At 42.1% G+C, this 18901-nt stretch overlaps 1 protein-coding gene and 1 long non-coding RNA gene across 31 annotated transcripts in view; one reads left to right on the top strand and one right to left on the bottom strand.

Moving 5' to 3' along the window:
* Positions 1–18901, bottom strand: part of MAGI1 (membrane associated guanylate kinase, WW and PDZ domain containing 1) — a 325672-nt gene that overhangs the window by 36511 nt on the left and 270260 nt on the right. For all 30 annotated transcript variants that reach the window (XM_032750689.3, XM_030283259.4, XM_030283261.4 and 27 more), the window contains 2 exons: positions 17254–17436; positions 15475–16095 (listed from right to left, as the gene is read on the bottom strand). In XM_032750689.3, the coding sequence (XP_032606580.3) occupies positions 15475–16095; positions 17254–17436 (804 nt within the window). The remainder of the gene's footprint in view (positions 1–15474; positions 16096–17253; positions 17437–18901) is intronic.
* On the top strand, positions 52–3217 carry LOC140684914 (uncharacterized). The gene is made up of 2 exons (XR_012057890.1): positions 52–181; positions 3007–3217. It is a non-coding gene; the product is annotated as an uncharacterized lncRNA (long non-coding RNA).

The raw sequence follows: 18901 nt of genomic DNA, 5'->3' as shown, positions 1-18901 counted from the left end.
CTGCGAGAGAAACCCACAGCCCTCAGCGGCTGCCCAAACCCAGCGCTGCCTGGGCAGAATCTCAAATGCTCCCCTGGATTATAGGAGGCTTTAGCTCGCAATTAAGCCGGGGCTCTTTCCTTTTGACGCGATCGCCTCGGCGATTCTGATCGGACCAATCGCAGCGGCGCAGGGGAAACAGGTTGATTTTTTAAAAAGTATTTCTCTAGAAATTGATTTTTTTTGGAACGGAAAATGTGTGTTGGGTTTGAGCCTAGAGGTGTGGGCTGGGCAAAGGAAAACAAAAGCATGAGGAATAATAAGCTTCTCTCCCTAAAATTATGACTGTTACTGAAAAAAAACCCCACAGGTTTTCCTTCCTGTCCATCCTAAGTGTAAGTCTGAGATTTTATCTGTTAGGTACAATTTCAGAGAGCTGTGGCTTGGGAACAGCACTACCAGTGCCCTGACCCCTGGGGATGCTCGGGAGCTTGGAGAAGCAGGGCTTACACAGATTGCAGGCGAGGTAAAGGAACAAACACCGGGAGGGCACCAGGGAAGGTTTTTTTCAAGGATAATTTTGCATTTTGAAGCAGCCTCTTACTAGTCTGTGATGAGCAAGAGAACTCAAGTGATATTTCAATCAGCTACTTGTGCACAGAGTCTAGTTGCCAGCAGCAAAGGAGACATTTGTCTGGGGATTTACCTACAATGCAGGAAAAGCTCTTTCTTGGGGTCAAGACCCCCCTTTTCCCCCCACTGTTGGAAGAGAGAGGAAACCTCCCATATTTTTTTTACTCTTTGTGACACTCCATAAATCAAAACACAGATTAGACTCCACATTAAGTGCTCAGTAATTCAGATGTTTGAAATCTGCTTTTGTCTTTAGGATGTGATTTATGTGGCATTTATGCCGCATTACGCTTTCTACTTTATGCATTTTGTTTATTCTAAACCCCATACCCTCATATAACTTTTACACAGAGAATAAAATAAGCAATGCAAGTGAATTAAAAATCTGTCTAGGAAGATGCCTATTTTAAGGTAATTTGGGAGATGCTAGCACTGAATAGAGAAGATCAAAAATGATAATCAGAGCTCAGTTTGCCGCTACTCTCAGACTGAGATGCATACTGTAATGAGTATTTTAAATTAAATATTTTCAAGCTTTTGAGGAATATCTGTGCTCTGCATGTCACTCTGATGCATTCCCAGCCAATAGCTGATACCCCTCCAGGGCGCTGATTGATTGAGGGATAACGAAACATCAAACTGTTTGAACTGAACAATCGAGAATGCAGCTTCATTTCTGCTGATGTGTTTGTATAATACCCTTAAAGAGGAAAACACTTCATAACGTTCATGGAAAGTCACATTTTTAGCAGTCATCATTTATCACAGAGATAAACACACAGATAGAGATTCTCCTCTCTCTCCCTCATTCCACATGCATGCACACACGTTAATTCTCCCTTTCCAAGAGACAATCTTTCCTATTAAATCAATACGTAGAACACATTTCCATGCACACACACACCCTTAACAGACCAGCATGAGACAGAAAAGATTTAACAACATTTTAAATGTTCCCTCCAAAAAACAAAGCAGAAATGCAGGTGAGCTGCTGGGTCAAATTGTATCAGAATTCAGTCTATGGAATCAGAAGCATTAAATGTTAAAATGTATTAAGTATGAACTACTGAACAAACCTTCCCTTCTAAATTTGTCATTAATGTCGGCTGTTCCAACCCGAAAGAGATGGAAAACAGTTGAAAAATAAAGGGAAACACATCAAGGCTTTTGTTTGGTGGGTCCTTCAGAGGCCAATGAATCTTACAGTGTTGCTGCTCTGTGCCAGACTTAGCTGCAGAAAAGCAATAATTTACTTCTTATCAAAATAAGTGACTGCAGAACACGTTAACAAGTGTTGGTAGTTTTTCATGGGACAAGCTTATAGTCAGGGGAATAACCTGCCTGTACATTTTCCTGTGAAAATATTATTTATTCATCTAATTAGGATCTCATTTTAGAACTCCAGTTCCTGGCACAGCAGGCCAAATGAGCAAATGATAGGTGTAATGGGGAGTTTTCATGCTCAGATGATGGAATGGATACAGCATTTAACAGCGATGAACATGAAGTGCTTGAATAACTCCCAAATCCTGGGAGCTCCACTAGCAAGGAAATGCAGAGCTTTTCCAAAAGCTTCTGGTGAAACCATTTCCCAAGCCCATGAATTTGGGATAGTGACAGCTGCGAATTACAGCCTTAGGATTCCATTAACATGGAATCCATCACTGCTCATGCCATGCCTTGCCTGGAAGCTCAATCTCCTGGCTGTCCCGTCTCCTGAAGCCTCACTGAAACTTTTTCAGAGGTAAATGGGCCAAGCATAGACTGAACATCCAGTCTGCATCTTTTTGGCATTATCAAGCTTTTTGGTGCGTGTATAAATGGCTTCACATCCCTGGCTAGGAGAAGCCAGAATAGGAATAGTTTATACTGACATTGCAATATAATTTCCCTGTGATTTGATACCTTATAGGCATCTCTCACTACTACCTGAAATGCATCTTCTAATTTTGGGAGGGTATACAGATTAGAGAAGATGGAAGAGTCAAGCAATCACACAGGGCTGTTGTCACCACAGAGTTAACAGTGTTTTAAAACAAACTGAGCACATCTGGTAAACAATGTCAATATGACCTAAAACCCCTTGAATGGGCTCATTGTAGCTACTTACTAAATGTGCCTAGAATTAAATTAATTAGAAAACACAAATTACTTCTCTCTAAATAACAATGTAATAAAGCAACTGCTTAATGAAAAATATCAGTGATCAGTGAGCAAGCCACAAGAACAAAAAAAGGGATTGTAATCAAACTAAATTCAGACCCATGAGCAAAGCAAGAAAGACTTCATACAAGGTTAGTCAAAAATGAGTCAGATGCAGGGATCTAAATTAAACTAATTATCACAGAGATTATTACATTTATCTTAACAAAACTCTCTCTCTTTTCTCCCCAGTACTCCCTAAAGCTCTGTGTACAGCTGGCTGCATCCATCTGCTCAACTACATTTTGTAACATAGGGGAAAAAATGCAAACCATTAAGCAAGTTTTGTAGCATGACTTCAGCACTCTTAATGCCATTACCCATGAGGAGCTGTGCTTCTGTTGCATGACACTGTGTTATGTTGTGAGTGATGTGACCCATGAATTAAATCCATAATTCAGCTTATTTCATATTATTTGTGTTGACTGTGCAGTCTTGAGTGGTAAAACTTTTGGGAAGCTGTAAGGTTGCTAACCCTGTTTATGATGAGTTCATGGAAGAACACATGGGACAAAACTTGACCTCAAGTGTTGCTGCTTCTAACATGCAATTTTTAAAGGAACATTTTTTTCCTCAACTCCTTTGTCTTTATGCAACTTAAGTAACACGGGAAGACCACAAAACATGGCAAACTGCACTTTGCTGAGCATATACAGAATGCAATGTGTGACCACAAACCCACACCACAGCCTGGGCCTGCTTCTGGTGAGAGCTCAGAAGGCCACAAATGCCCCAAAATTACCTAAATGGACACTAGACACAACATGCCCTGTTCCACAGCCCCACATTTTAGAGACAGTAGGTCAAAATTATATAAAGTTGAATCCTAAGGAAGATTTATCTCTAGTCACTACAGGAGTCATGCAGTCAGCACATCCCAACAGTTTGGACATGTGGAGGCCAGCTGCTGTGAATACTTCACTTTTCACCACACACACACATGCACACAAATTATATATTTCAATGGGATTTCAGCTGAAGTTGGAACAATTCAGTAGTTTGCACAACCCACCCACAGGACAAAGGCTCCTGGAATTGCTAAGAGCCAGTCTGGAGGCCTGACTATAATCTTATATATGGCCTACAATTATCTGTGTACTACTCAACATTTTTCAGTTTTGGGGTGGTTTTGCACATGAGAGAGAAGAACAGCTGTTTCTAGATTTATACTTCTCATTAACTCATCCAATATGTGGAAAGCTTGTGGATCATCTATATCCAAGAGCAAAACAAGCCATAGGTGAGTCTAAGAGGAAAGGTCACCCGTTAGGGTTTGCCCTTCTGTCACTTATAGCCCAGAATGCACCAGTGCTGAAAATTAATTGGAAACGAAGGAAAACACAAGAAAATAAAGATTTCGGACTGTGTCCCAAGGTTAACATTTACAGAGGAAATGTTCCTGCCTGAAAGAAAAATAAAACCTTCAAGCTTTCTAAATAGCACTTACACTGTGCTGAATAAAAACCAAAGGCTGTATCAAAGAAAACAGACACTTTGAAAGATGAGGTTTAGGTCAAGTACTAGAGTCAGGGGGTGCACAACCACATACCTGGCGCTGAACATTGATCTGTGTGCAAAACAAGGAACTTTAAATAATTAATGCTAATGGCCATTAGTGCTGCTCTGTGGGGCAGGGGACAGGAGACTGGTGGTGACAAAGCAAACCCCTTGATTCTGTATTACCCATTGCCAAAGAATTTTAAATAAAGGACAAATAGTGTTTAAAAGAGTAGATGGAAGTTCATCTTTTCCAGACCAGAAAAATCAGCAGCAAGAGATGCAAGTCTGTGCAAGCATAAGGAGAAGAAAGAAAAAAATTAAGAAGAAATCCCCTACCTGTCCCTGCCAAACTTTTCTGCTTGTCATTGTGATTTACATAACAAGAGTGACACTGCACTAGCAAAAAAAAAAATTAGCTATGCAATATAAGCTTTAAGCAAGAGAATAATTTACACTGCAGTAATATAGCCCTGCCATAAATCAAGTTTGGTAACTACCAAATGCAGTGAAATATGCTACATTTCTAATGCTAATGTTCAATGCTAATGCCAAGAAAGCAATGTTTTGAGAGATCATCTTGGGCCTTATTAACCCACTGTCACTGATGAAAAGCATAATGAGGCATAGAACATTATTGCCATTAAGAAGAATTTCAGTTCTAGATGCTCTAAAGATGCTAAATTTTATTAGCCTCAAATACTCATTTTTGGTTGGGATGTTAAACAATTCCTTGCCATTAAACTCTCTGTCATATTTTCAGCATCTCAAATGAGAATTGATTTTAGAAGCAATAAAAAAAGATACAGGCTAATAAAATGCTATTTAATTACTATGAAAATATACATTTAACTATGCAGTAATATATATATATATAAGATAATTCCAAGACAGTAAGGTAATAAAGAGATTGACAATTAGTGTGACAATTACCCATCTAGCCTATGGTTGAAAGCATGTCAGCAGTTCTTGTATTTTTATTTTGAAGCTCATTAAATGAAGTGCTTATCATAAAGCTCAAGCTGTCGGAGTCGGAGTCATATGCTTAGATGAAAACCTTTGTTGATATTTAAACAAATATGTACATAGACATTAAATTTCTGAAATCTCACAAATTTGAGATGCTAAACACTAGAATTGGAAAGTAATTACAGAGCCCCACATTCTTCTTACACAGATAAGGGGCTGTGTGCACACAGTATTATGCATCTATTTTTCATATCCATAATCATCCATGTGTGGCTATCCATGAGGGTAACTTTCCTTTTCCAGAAGCCCACAAAATCCATAACTTACAAGCTTTATTTCTGGAAACCCTTGCACAATTTTTGGGGCATGCTGCAGTTTTGAAGATGCCCAGTGCCATGACCATGGAGGTGCCAAAGGGCAGCAGCATCTCCAGGACAACCCCACTGCCACTCCAAGCTCAGGACAGAGGACACTGGGGAGGAGAAAGCATATTTTATTACAGTCACATCTGTATTTATCCTGTTCAGTGAGAATGTTTGTCTTCAGACTAACCACAGCACTGCTACAAGGTGCAAATCCATGTGCTCGAGCTGGGTGGTTTATGGCAGATTCTTGTATTTCATAACTGGAGAGCAGCCCATACAGAAGCTCTTGGCATTAGCTGGATGCTGCTATTAATATATAAGATCCCTTAATAAAAAGCTAGCATTTCCAGAATGCTCAGGCAGATTCAGACCTGGGGAGGGCACATACCCATGGCGCACTAAAAAAGCTCTACTAGAGGACAATGGTTTTGTGGATGCTTTCGCAAAACATAACTTTACTAGTTTGAAAATAGTTTCTATTAAAATAGATCAGTGACTTGATATACTTTCAAAGGATGTAACCTGTACATCTCAGAAACTAATCGTGAAGGATGGAAAGAAAACTTCTGAGGACTGATATTTACCTGCACATCCCTACCAACATCACCTTCATGTGCTCCCTGCCACAGGGTCCTGACCTGTCCCAGCATCCTCAGCCAGCTGTGTCACCTCCCTGAAGCTCAGCCTCCTCCACCAAATCTCTCTGACCTACAAGCCCTGCCAAATTCTTAAGCCCAACTTATGATGCACTGCAGGTCTTCTGGCACAAAAGGCACAGGTTAAATGACTCTTAAAACTGGTATAACCTAATTACTATCACCATCAGAAAAAGAAATCTATCTGACTGAGACAAAAATAAACATTAAAATGAATAAACATAAAATCCCAATGTAGAATGGGAAAAACATTTCAATTCAGAGTGGAGATACTTAGAGACATGCAAACAGATATTTAAAAGCAATCAATTTCAGAACAAAATCATTGACTAGTCCATTACAAAGTCATCCTTCTTCCTCAGTTTTGCCCACCTGTTATTGCTTTAAATGACTCTCCAAATGTATTTAATTACAGTGATAAACAAAGACCCTTCTTGGATTTCTGACACCTCATTACTTCTGTTATGGCTGGTTATTATAATGCCAAATCAAGGCAGCAGCTACTGCACCTACCTGCAGTGTGGCTGATAAAAACTCATTATTTACTTGCACACCAAAATGTCACCCAGGCAGTATGTAAGGGCAGGAGGAAAAGCTGAGTGGATTGAAACCCTCCTTGCTGCACACCTCCAAGTCTGCTCCATTTCCTGCTGTGCAAATCCCAATGAAGATGTGGGAGGCACATCTCCAGCTAAATCTGCCTTATTTAATGCACAGTATTAGGTTCTGCTGTGCCACCTTCTGTTACATCACATCACATTTGATATAAAACAACACTGTGTGGGTTTGAGTTGCTCCACTTACACCACTTCAGCATTTAGTACCAAAACCCAATCAACATAAGGTGAAAAAAAAAAAAAAAAAAAAAAGCACGAACTTTCAAAAAACGCAAGCTAAGGAGGGAAAAAAAAACCTTCAGAAAGAGTTTCAGAGCTCTCATCTTTCATTTGATAAGCAACGTCGTGTTTTATTCTCATCTCAGATCCTCCTACTGCTTTCTGCAAGATAGGATGGTTCTGGCAATAAAACATCCTGATGAGGAGATTTCAGCCACGCTTTTTTCTTCCAGCATTCAGCAAATGCTTTGGTTTTCTTCCTGATGCTAAAGCAGATCCAGATTCCCTGCCACAGAAAGGCAGCCATGCATGAACGTGCACACCACCACTATTGCTCTGTCAGCACACAGGACTACACAAAGCTGACATTATTTCCCTATTCCAAACATGTTAATTGTTCATCTCCTTAGTAATTAAAACACATGTTTCATTCTGGCCTTAAAACATACTTCATGAAATAGCAGAAAATCTTAGATGATTGTATCAGCCCTTGAAATAAATGCAAAATGTGTAACAAAATGCCAAATAATGAATCAGCAACTGTTCTATCCTATTTTACACTTCCAAGCAACTCTGGAGCTCTGATGACACATATATCTGGGGGACACAAGCTATAGCATAGATAGGCCATGCTGCCACAAAAATGCAGGGTAGCTCATGTAAAGATGATGCTGACCCAAAAATCAGATTTCACAGGCATCTCTTCATTTGCTTACTCATTTCTAGGAGAGAATCAGTGAAAATGGAGTTAATGAAGGGTAGCTGAGGGGAAAACATTTGGGCCTCGAATGCCTAACAGATTAGTGTCAGTAATTCACATGTATCACACCAGCAATAGCTGGAAATTCTGCAGGCAATTAAAATGTTCATACCCCAGCAATGCTGAGTTTCCTTCATTATCAGAACTGTAATATTATAAAGCTGCTTCCTTTGGAATCAAGTGTTCATAGGTCAATGTGATTTGTTTGGACTTCCTTGACCTCCCATGGTTTAGGAAAGGCAGTTGAATATGAATACTAAAGCTTGGGGGAAAAAAACCACAACAAAACAAACCAAGAACTAAAAAAAAAAAACACTTTATGGGGTATTTTTATATCTGGAATTTTAGGAGCTTAAGGTAGGACTTTTGCACATGTGGGCTTTTTGATATTTGGGTTTGTCAATTACTATTTCAACTGGATGCCTTGTACTGAAAAACTCCAGCAGGACCTGGCAATGTAAATCCATTAGTTCTTGCAAATGCATTATTTATATGAAAATTAGGAACATACATTAAACTATTTGGTGTCTGAGCAAGCTACAAACAATTACCCTTAGTGGCTGTAGCATCCATAGGTGTGAAAAACCTAGGTGAAACCCTGCTGCCTCCTGGAGTCTAATGGGAGCTCTGCCATGGACTCCAGCATCACCAAAAACCTCCCCCTTTGTGTTTTTGGTAAGCAAAGTCATCCCAAACCTCACAAATTCAGATCATCAAAAACAAACGACTAATGTCACTAAGATTAACACCTGTAAAGCACTTTGAAGGAGAAAAAACACCACGTAATCCCAACATATTACATTATTTATCAGACGACCTGATTTTAAATGTTAAGTTCGGCTTATTTTTATCACAAAGAGAAAACAAGTTTCTGCTTGCTTGCTTTACAAAACCAATTACAGTGATCAGTGTATGGTGCTGCATAACAATACACAGCATTGTCCCAAAAAGGCGTATCTAACACTCCCGAGCTGCTGCAGGAAAATTAACTCACACACTGGATTGAAACACATGCACATAAGCAATTCTAATGAGGGGTATGGACTTCAAGCTTCCTATTATAAATACCTCAACTTATAAAATTTCCTTTATTTCATCTTTTCCTGACTTCAACTAATTTTCCTATCTGCTCCTAATCAGAATAAGGCTGTGAGAGAATAGTGAATGTTACATCAAACTTGCTTTAAACTTTCTTTAAAATCTCAACAGCTTCTTTTGGCCTTAGAATATGATTCCAGTCAACAGAGAGAAGAGAATAACAAAGAGTGACTTGATGGTTTGGAAAAAAAAGACTCAGCTACTCGCAGCTAAAGGTTCCCCCAGTCCTGCACCTTCCCTGCACCTAAATTTTAACAATGCCTTTTTACTAGGATTGTCTGTTTTCAGAAAATGGCAAAAAGGCGCAATGCAAAACTTTTTAAAACATCTCATTTCTAACACAGTTTGTAAACCAGCTTCACTAATCTGATTGCCTTCTTGCCAGACAAAACTCTTTAAAGGAAACAGTACAAAAATAAACAAGAGGAAACAGTTGAAGACAGATTTTTAAATGCCTAATGATATTCCAAGTTTAACCAGGAAATCTATAATTATGAATTAATGACCCTAAAACATAAAGTAATGAACTTGAAAAATAAATCTTGGCCTTACAATGGACATATATTTCTTTAAGCATACTGCAACTCTGATTTCCTAAATAAAACCTAAATAAACTCCAGTGAAGGGGTGCCTATGAGTCTGGATGGTTGAACTACAATATCAGCTATTTTTCAGCATATGGCTCAAAACAACCTCTACTGAGTGACAAATTGAGATTCAACAAACAGGTTTGGTGGAAGATACCTGAGTAGAAGGTACCAGGAACTGGTGATGATGGACAGAAGGTAGGACAAGGAAAAAAAGGTGATTTGAAAAGGGATTTTTAAAAAGTTTAGAAGTCAACTGAGCGCACCAGAGGGCAGAAAGGACACAGCACAAAGACCTCAGCACAAAGCTCTGCTCCCTCTGTACTGGAGCTGAAAACACTGCTGGAAATGGTGAACTTTTCTTCCCATTCCACAAGCTTTGGCACCGGCAAACGTGCTCTGTGGTAACCATCAGATGACTCCAGGTTGTGATTTTTGTCCCAAATGCAGTTTGGACTCATTTTCCCTCTAATTCAGCAGCTGCTAAGACAGTTTGAAACTTTCTGGCAGCTCGATGCTTAAGTGGCATGACTTTCAGCTCACTCTTCACTGCAAGCCTAAAGGGCAAACAGAAGTGAGTGGCTTGTTCAAAAGAGTTCAAGTCTGCACTGAATAGCTGATTGCAGCTCTAATTATACCACGGTTTTACATCATTAGGGATAGCAAATGAAAAGGAGCTCTAATTCCACCACTTTTTTTTTTTTCTTTTACCACTCAATGATCCAGTTCTAGCTAAAGAAAGAAGAGAAATCTTCATTTCCAGGTGAGAATTCCAGCAGGGGAAGGTTCATGGAGCTAAGGAAACTTGATAAATTTGTAATTTTCTTCCATTGTTGCAAATTTTTGTTGTAGTTATATGTGTCACAAGGAACTTCTTAAACCTACTGACTTGAGGACTAAGTGAACAGGACAATTGGAACAGACCTCTCCCCATTTCCACCAACTTCACTGCTTTCCACAAGCACCTTTCATTCCAGTGAACCATAAATAGGGAATTTACCACGGACTTTTACATGGAAGTAAGACTCAGGTACTCACTGATGGGCGTTTAGACAAGTAGATGTTGAATTGATTCTTCTTCCCATAAAACACATTTAGTGTGTATAAAACTATTTAGCACATATATATTTTTTATATTTAATATCTGGCTTTTTTTTTTCAGAAGATCTATTTCCATTCCACAATTTAACATGAGTTTGGCACTAGGGAAAGCAGTTAGAAATGGCACTGATTTGCACATGACACATGAGTGACATTTCACCTGTGTGCCTTTACTTTGATCTGGAGCAAAGTGGGAACACATCTTCCAGGGGATTACGTAGACCAGGCTCAAGGTTTATGCTATTTTTGACCTTCCAGTTAATAAAAATGCAACTAAGCACTAACTGTGAGTGCTTTGAAGGTAAATTATTGGTTCAAACCTGCAAGAACACTGCTCAGTGTAATTCTTGGAACTGAACACAAACTAAACACATTTATTCTGGTTAACCTCAAGACTGACGTAAAAAAGAGGGAAAAAAGGGGAAAAAACATCCTCTTTAATCTGAGGCAATTCACAAAATAGAAAATATATTAAAGTTTTCAATGAAACAAATATTAGATCTTAGTGATTCCAAAAAATGCAGTAGTTTTGCAGAATAACTTGTTCTGACACAGCCCCCCACTTGTCCCAGCACAGGCACAACTTCCAGAATAAAATCCCTTGGGAAGCAGGGAAATTATTGTGACAAAATGTTTCTTGTATTATGAATAGAGTCTGTGCAAAATGGAGAGGTATTTGAGAATTGCTTTTTTCAGTTGATTACAGTGCATAGGCAAATCTTCAATGACTAATGGATTTCAAGTGGCAAATAATATTACTTTGTTCCTTCGCTTTTGATTTTTTTTTTTTTTTGTAGAAAGTACTTAATGTACTTGGTAGGTACAAGGTTAAAAGAACCTTTTCAGGTACAAACATTCAAAATAAAGTTGCACCTTTTGCATCCACCTTAACAATAATTCTTTAAAATAACCAAAGTATGTAATCACAATCTCAAGTGCAGGGATAAAAACATAGGCTTAATTCTGCATTTTAGAGCAGCAGTACTGGTTTACTTTCAGGTGCAGAGCTCTCAAATGGTCCTGCTGGGTTTCAAGCAGCTCCTCTGCTGCTGCAGGCATTATGTCCTGTCCCCTTCAAACGTGCTCAGCTTCACCTTCAGGCCAGTAAAGCCCTCATGCCTCCTCCAGTTTGACTTACAGGCTCTAATGGCTTGGCACCCCCTTCTCATTTCCAGTTTAAATTACTAGCAGCCAAACAAAACACAGTTGTTCAGCCAACTCCTTCATTTAAGTACCTTCTACCTCTCCTGCCTAATAGAGACAATAATTATTTTGTCCCCTCTGTCCCTTTATTTTGCTAAGCAAAAGCAGCTTTGCCAGTCAGCCCAACCAATCCTCTGCACCCTGGGGGGCTGAACTCTTTCTGAACCCTCCATATCAGTGAGTTTTATCCACATATAGGTGAAACAGGAAAACAACAGCAATATGATTGATCCTACAGAGAAGAGGAAGGAGAAGAAAATACACAAAAAATAAACCAGAACACAGACAAGGTAAATTTTATACAAGGCCTCTGGAAAGCAAATTCTCAGTGATCTGACTTTGTATTGAAGTATTTATCCCAATCCTGCAAACGATTTCAGATGACACATGAGCACACAGAAGGGGCATTTCAGCTTCATCCATCCTGAAATCATCAGGATTCATCATCCTTGTGTTCCTCACTCAGAGGCAGCAGCAGGATTCGCCCTCTCCCATACGGCAGTGCATCAGCTGAACACACTTCACAGGAAATATTTTACAGGCTCTTCTCAGCAACTCTGCGTTTGCATTTTAACAATTAGACCTCCTTGATGGGAGTGCACCAGTGGCTTGGCACAGGCAGAGCCTTTCCTGTATACTGCACATCTCCTTCTGATATTTTTCTGCTTGATTAGTAATCACTTCTGAAAATCCTTTTGACAGCTCTTGAATGCAAGTTTTAGCATTGCAGGGATGCTTCCTGCACAGCGGGACTGAATGCAAGTGTTGGGCTGAAGGAAAAATGCTGACAGCATCTGAGCACTTTCCTCACTGGACACCAGAGGGAGGAGGAGGAAAGGACAAGTGACAGAGAAGCTGAAGAACAGCTTCAAAAGCCCTGAAGGAGCTTATCAGACACCCGAGCCAAATACATTTCTGCAATCGCACCAAAATAAACAGCGGCGCCTTGTCTGGGGACGGTGCTGCTGAGGAGGGACTTGGCAGGGGTAACACGAGGTGAAGTGACGGGGAAAGGACCCGAGTGCAGCAGCACTGAGGGCCAGGTGGACTTCAGCCGGTTCCACCTTTTGTTTTTTTTGAATAGTTTAGGTTGTAAAGGACCTTAAAGATCGTCTAGTTCCAACTGCCCTGCTGGGCACAGGACACCTTCCACTATCCCAGGGTGCTCCAAGCCCCATTCAGCCTGGCCTTGGACACTTCAGGGATGGGACAGCCACAGCTGCTCTGGGCACCCTGTGCCAGGGCTTCACCACCCTCACAGGGAACAACTTTTTCAACTTTTTCCCAATATCCAATCTAAACCTACCTACTTTCAGTTTCAAGCCATTCCCCCTGTCCTGTCTCTACACGCTCTTGTGAAAAGTCATTCTCCAGCAACCCTGTAGGCCCCTTTATGTCCCGGGAGCTTTCTCCTTCCACATTGAGCAAGCCCTGTACTCACAGCAGAGCTACTCACATCCTCATCCCTCTGATCATCTTGGTGGCCTCCTCTGGACTCGCTCCCACAGGTGCAGGTGGTTCCAATGCTGGTTCCCCAGGCTGGATGCTCCAGGTTCTCACCAGGGTGGAGCAGAGGGGCAGAGTTCCCCTCCCACCTGCAGCCCAGCTGATGGATTTCTGGGCTGTGAGCGCACATGGCTGGGGCACGTCCAACCTCTCATCCCCCAACATCAGAAGCCTTAAACAAACCAGACAGGTTTTGGTTCTGAGGCTGCTACTGTGCATACTCTGCTTGGCTTCTGTACCACACCTTTTGGCCCAGCTTTCCTCTGGACGTGAGGAGAACCTTGTTTCAATAAATAACTGTGGACCAAGGCCACCAGGATCTCCAAGTTCTGCACCACAAGAGCGTGAAATTCAAAACTGCAAATGCTCTGTGCTGAGATGGAAATGTGAGGACCTTGAAGGAGGGAGGGAGGCAGTTCAAGGAGACTGACATGGTACCTTATCTAGGAAGGTGATAGCAAATGTGGTTAGTATCTTGATTAAATTAAAAAAAAAAAAAGATTCAACATGATTATCAGGGAACTATTTACTATTTTATTAAAATAGGCTTTTATTTCCTCATCAAAACTTTTCATTATGCCTTCAAGGCTTTAGGAGAATTATTAAATGTCAGGCACAATTCAAATAATTAATATATGGTGTTACCAGATATATACACACTCTCCAGGAGGATTAATAATAGCTGCTATTTTTCTTCCAACCATATTTTCTCCGTAACACATATATTAATCATGAGAATGAAGTGCATTTTAAAAATCTCCCTAGTACTGAAAATCTTTAAGGAACTCACACTTTGAAAATGGAAGAATTCTTAATATATTCTGTTCCCTGCTTTCTAATTTACTATCAAAATACAAAAACACAGTAAGCACTTAGAAAGAAAGGAGTATAGGAAAGGCAGTGCTTTCTCCAGAGCTGCTATTAATTGCAGAATCAATGTATTCAATGCCTTGAAATAAGTCTTGGAAAACAACAAAACAGACTTGTGAATTCAAGAAACAACTTGTCCCTTGGTAAAATGGATTGGCTTTTGGTGTTTACACAATCAAAACACTTCAGAAAAGTCAGCAGGAGAGTACTTTTATAGCACACAATCCCCTCAGGGCTGGCTGGGGGCTGTGCTCAGCACCTACTTGTCCCTTTAACTCTGCCTCTGCAGCGAGGACATTCCTGTCATCCACCACGGGTCACACATGTGTGTACTGTCCATGAAAACCTGCATGGGACAGGGAGCACAGTGGGGACAGGCCTTTGTCCCTCTGAAAGTCCCAATGCCAGGGAGGGAGGGAGAGCTGACCCTTCTGCTCTTGATTTTGCACTCAATAGCCAACCTGGACTTTCCTGTGAGCTTGACCCTATTCCAGTAATCTCAATCCACAGGTTAAATGGGTGCTCAGATTCCTTTACACTTGCTATGTGCAGGGAAAGGGTTCCTGTGGATGGATTGAACACTGATAGGTTACTTGCCAGCCATGCTCCATGTGGGATGGGTTTTGTACCTGCTGGTGGCCTCAGCAGTGCTACCAAAAAATGAGCTCAGCTCTCAATGGCACAGCAAACAAATGTGCAGAAGTCACATTGCAATTGCTTACAACTCTGAGAAATTTAAATTCTCTTCTATGCTCCCAAATGTATCCCAGGTATAATCCTTCCCCAGTGAAGAGTCATTAAGTATCTGATTTTGAACACTGCAAATTACAGAACATATTACCAGCCTTTTCCATATCTCAGAATAGCTCAAGGAATGTCTATGTTCTATTTAAAACACTCATGCTTTCCGAGCATGAGACCAGGGTTTGTTATGTAAGCAAAGGTGTAACCACACCACCCTCCTGCCCCTTACCAGCATTGTGTGCACGTGGGAACCTGAGCATCCCCCACAGTGCAGCAACACACAATAAATAATTTTAACCATCTATGGGACCTGACAGCTGCCAACTTGGGGTAGTTCCCACACCTCAGGAAAAAAAACATTTCTACAGAGAAGCTTAGGAGAGCAGATGCATTTTTTTGTGACATGCATTTTTTCCTTTTTTTTTTAATTTCAAGAGGAGGTGCTTTAAAGCAGTTTTGAAGACTTACCTCCTCGCTGCACCAGCAACGTGACTTCACTTCCCTTAGGACATTCAATCAGCATATCCACCACCTGGTTGTGAGTGAGGCTCTGCACATTCTTCTTGTTGACTTCGACGATGAGGTCGCCCTCCTTGAGGCCGCGGCACCGTGGGCTGTCCACGATCTGTTTCACTCTTTGGCCTCCCCCTCCGGGACTGTCTGCTATAGTAAACCCAAAGCCCATGGGCCCTTTGACTATGTGCACAGTTATGAGCTCAGGCTGCGTGGCTATCGAGGATGCCAAAGACACCGTGTCGTTGGGGTAGCCGTGGGGTCCGTTGGAGGAGACCTCAGCCGGGCTGCTGGGCCTCGCCTCCTTTGTGCCATTCACCTTCCCCGTTTTGCTGCTGTGGCTCGCCGGGGAGTCGTAGTTCTCCTGCCCGTTCACAATGATGGGCTCTTTGTCCAAAATCGCCACGGACGTGACCAGGCTCGTGTTGGGGTCGTCGGGGTCGAAGGGCAGGGGGTAGCCCCGGCACAGTTCGAGGTCCACACTGGCACCGATGGGGATGGACTGGAAGATTTTCACCACCTGGGCGTGAGTGTGCCCCAGCACACAGGTGTCGTTCACGCTGACTATGACGTCCCCTGCAGCAGACACGGACAGACACACCAAGGAAATACATTTTGTGCACTGCAGAAAGGTGAGGGTGGAGCCTGAGAGCAGATCTGCAGCTTCCACAGGTACCACTCACAGGCAACAGCAGCACTTCAGCACAAGAAAAAGGAGAGGTGACACTTGGGCATGCAAAAACTCTGTGGACTCATGGCATAAAGGCTTTATGTACATAAATGTTTTTGGAAGTGAAAATGGAATTGGCTCATGCAAAAAATTAATGAATTTAAATGATGGTATATGGACCGTTTCACAGCTATTTTGAAGTCCAGCTCTCACTGTTACACGTTGACATATGACAGAAACAAAACTGAGAGCACATGGGAGCTGTAACAGAAGGCTCTCAAATACCAACTGCTCAAACACAGTGAGTGCCACATGTCATGCCTCCTACTTCAGCCTGAAATCCAGATATCGATTAAGTCATGAGTCATTTTATTAACACTGGGGCTGCAAAACAGGGATGTTAAGTGCTGTGATGCTCCAACTGAAAGTGAGGAGTTGTGACCTCAGACGAAGCCTAAGTGGATTTCATAGAATCAAGGTAGAAAAATACCCCCAAAATCATTGAGTCAAACCATTAACCCAGCACCTCTGTGTTCACCACTGAACCATATTTTGTATTTTGCAATCAAATTGTGATGGACCCAATCTCTGGCAAAATGAATTTGCCCTTGGTGTCTCCACACAAGGAAATGCAGATTAGCCCACTGCTCTGCCGATTCCTTGGGAGTAGCTTTGGAAAAGGGCAAGCAGCATGGCAGAGACACAAACACATGGTGGTGCAGCCCTACAAAAATCCATCATCCACAGCAGGGAGCAGGAACCCATAGCCTAATGTGGAACCCCACAGCTGCTGGCTCCTCTCCTCAAATAGTGGGGGGACAGCAGGAGCTGGCTGTGTCCCAGCTGGTATTTTGACACTGAGATGGAATTCCAACACATGAAGTGTCCTTTTCCAAGATTTTGCATATATTCCTCAATGTATCTCACTTCCTTTCTTGCTGATAGGAAAGCTGAATGCCTTTCCCCAAGAAGGGGGGTGAAGACTACAGTCCTTTATGAATGGCACTTCAAACCAGCTGCAAAAAAAGCAAAGTGGTAGTAAGTTTGATATAGAACATGAGTACCTGTTTCCATTTTGCCATCCAACGCTGCAGGACCGTCAAGCACCAAACTTTTGATTTGAAGGAATTCATCTGGCTCATCTCCTCCAACGACAGTGAAGCCAAACCCCCTGCTGCTTTTCCTTAGCTTGGTGTGGATGAACTTCCCTTTCAACTCAGAAGGGTTTCGTGTAAAAAAAGGTTTCCCTGTGTAGGAAGTTTGGGAAAAAAAATCTCTAAGCAGGCAGGCAAGAATGTTTGATCTCTTTTTCAACTGCCCCTCCCCACTGTAACGAGTCCATGGACAAACACAGCAGTGTGCAGGGACAGGACTGCACTTCACTCCTGCAGCCTCTCATCTCATCACACTCAGCCTGATTCCCTGGATCCAGGCATGCAGTAAAAGGCACGAACAAATCCCCAGTACCTGGCACTTTGTTAGCTGTGGTCATACTCACCAAAGCCCCAAGGCTACAAAAGGGAAAACATGCTGCTTTAAAGAATGGAATATATTAAAGCTAGGAATGCTGGGCTGGATGTGTGTCTCATCTCTGTCCTGAGGTGTTGTATCCATCCTGGAAAGGATGGGGCAAAGTAAGGGGGCCTCCTACAGGAGTCTGCAGTGATAGTTTCTGCAGAAAGAAGCATCATTATGTTTGTTACCACTTGACTTTCTCCCAACCCACTGAGCAAAAAGCAAGTTCTGAGCTCTGATAAGACAATGATACCCTTTAGCAAAATCCCCAGCCCCACCATTCCTACTGCCCTGTGACCTCCGCTGGAGAAAAAGGCGAGGACGCTGATGTTGTTCTTCAGACACTGTTTTAAGTCTTTTCCCTTTCTGCTCCTTGCCTGTTGTGGATGAAACACTTCTGGTGTGAAGTAGGAATCAAAGAGCAGCCCAGGACCAGAGCAGTTGTGCTGGAGGGCTGGGAATGCTCTCTGGGAGCACACTTAAGAGGGAAAGATGTGCTCCACGGACAAAAGCACATCCTTGCAAAGCGTGTTGCACAGGCTCAGAAAAGGGATCGTGCTTGCTGCACTTCACAGTGCCAACACTAAACACCTTTGCACTTTTAATTGTTTTTAACGATTAGCCTGTGCCACTAAGCCCTCTGGTGACAGCTCCAGGATCAGCAGTGGGTATCACAGCCAGCAGAGCTGGCACACTTTCAAACACCTCAGCAGCACTGCTGTGGGCCTCTGCTCAGAAAGGAGACCTCGGGGGAGAGCTCGGGGATTTGAGACTCATAAGCCCTTGACTGGGAGGTAAAAAATGTATATTTGAAGATTATTCATGAGGAGGCAGTGTGAGGAATTGTAGTTTTCTGCCTTTGAAGGGTGGCAGAGGAACACAGTAATCCTGCACATCGTGGGCAGATGGTCTGCTCAGACCCCAGCCTGCAAAAACCCCTGACTATCAAAGTGCAACCCAGCGTCTCAGGTAACACACTCAGCTGAGAGGCAGAGCGCAGCAGGGCTCATTTCTGGTTCAAAGGACAAGCAGAACAAGCAGAGCTTGCTGGTGTCTGCCCACAGACACAGGCTGAGCTTGCCCTGCAGCAGCAGGACAGCAGCACCACAGGCTACATCCCACCTACAGCATTCAGGAGGGTATCACATTTGAAATTGGCTTATCTACAAAATCCAGGCTGTGAGAGTGTTGCCAGGG

The sequence above is a fragment of the Taeniopygia guttata genome, chromosome 12 (genome assembly GCF_048771995.1).
Source record: "Taeniopygia guttata chromosome 12, bTaeGut7.mat, whole genome shotgun sequence".
NCBI classification, from domain to species: domain Eukaryota; kingdom Metazoa; phylum Chordata; class Aves; order Passeriformes; family Estrildidae; genus Taeniopygia; species Taeniopygia guttata.
This window is presented reverse-complemented; position numbering and strand designations above follow the sequence as displayed.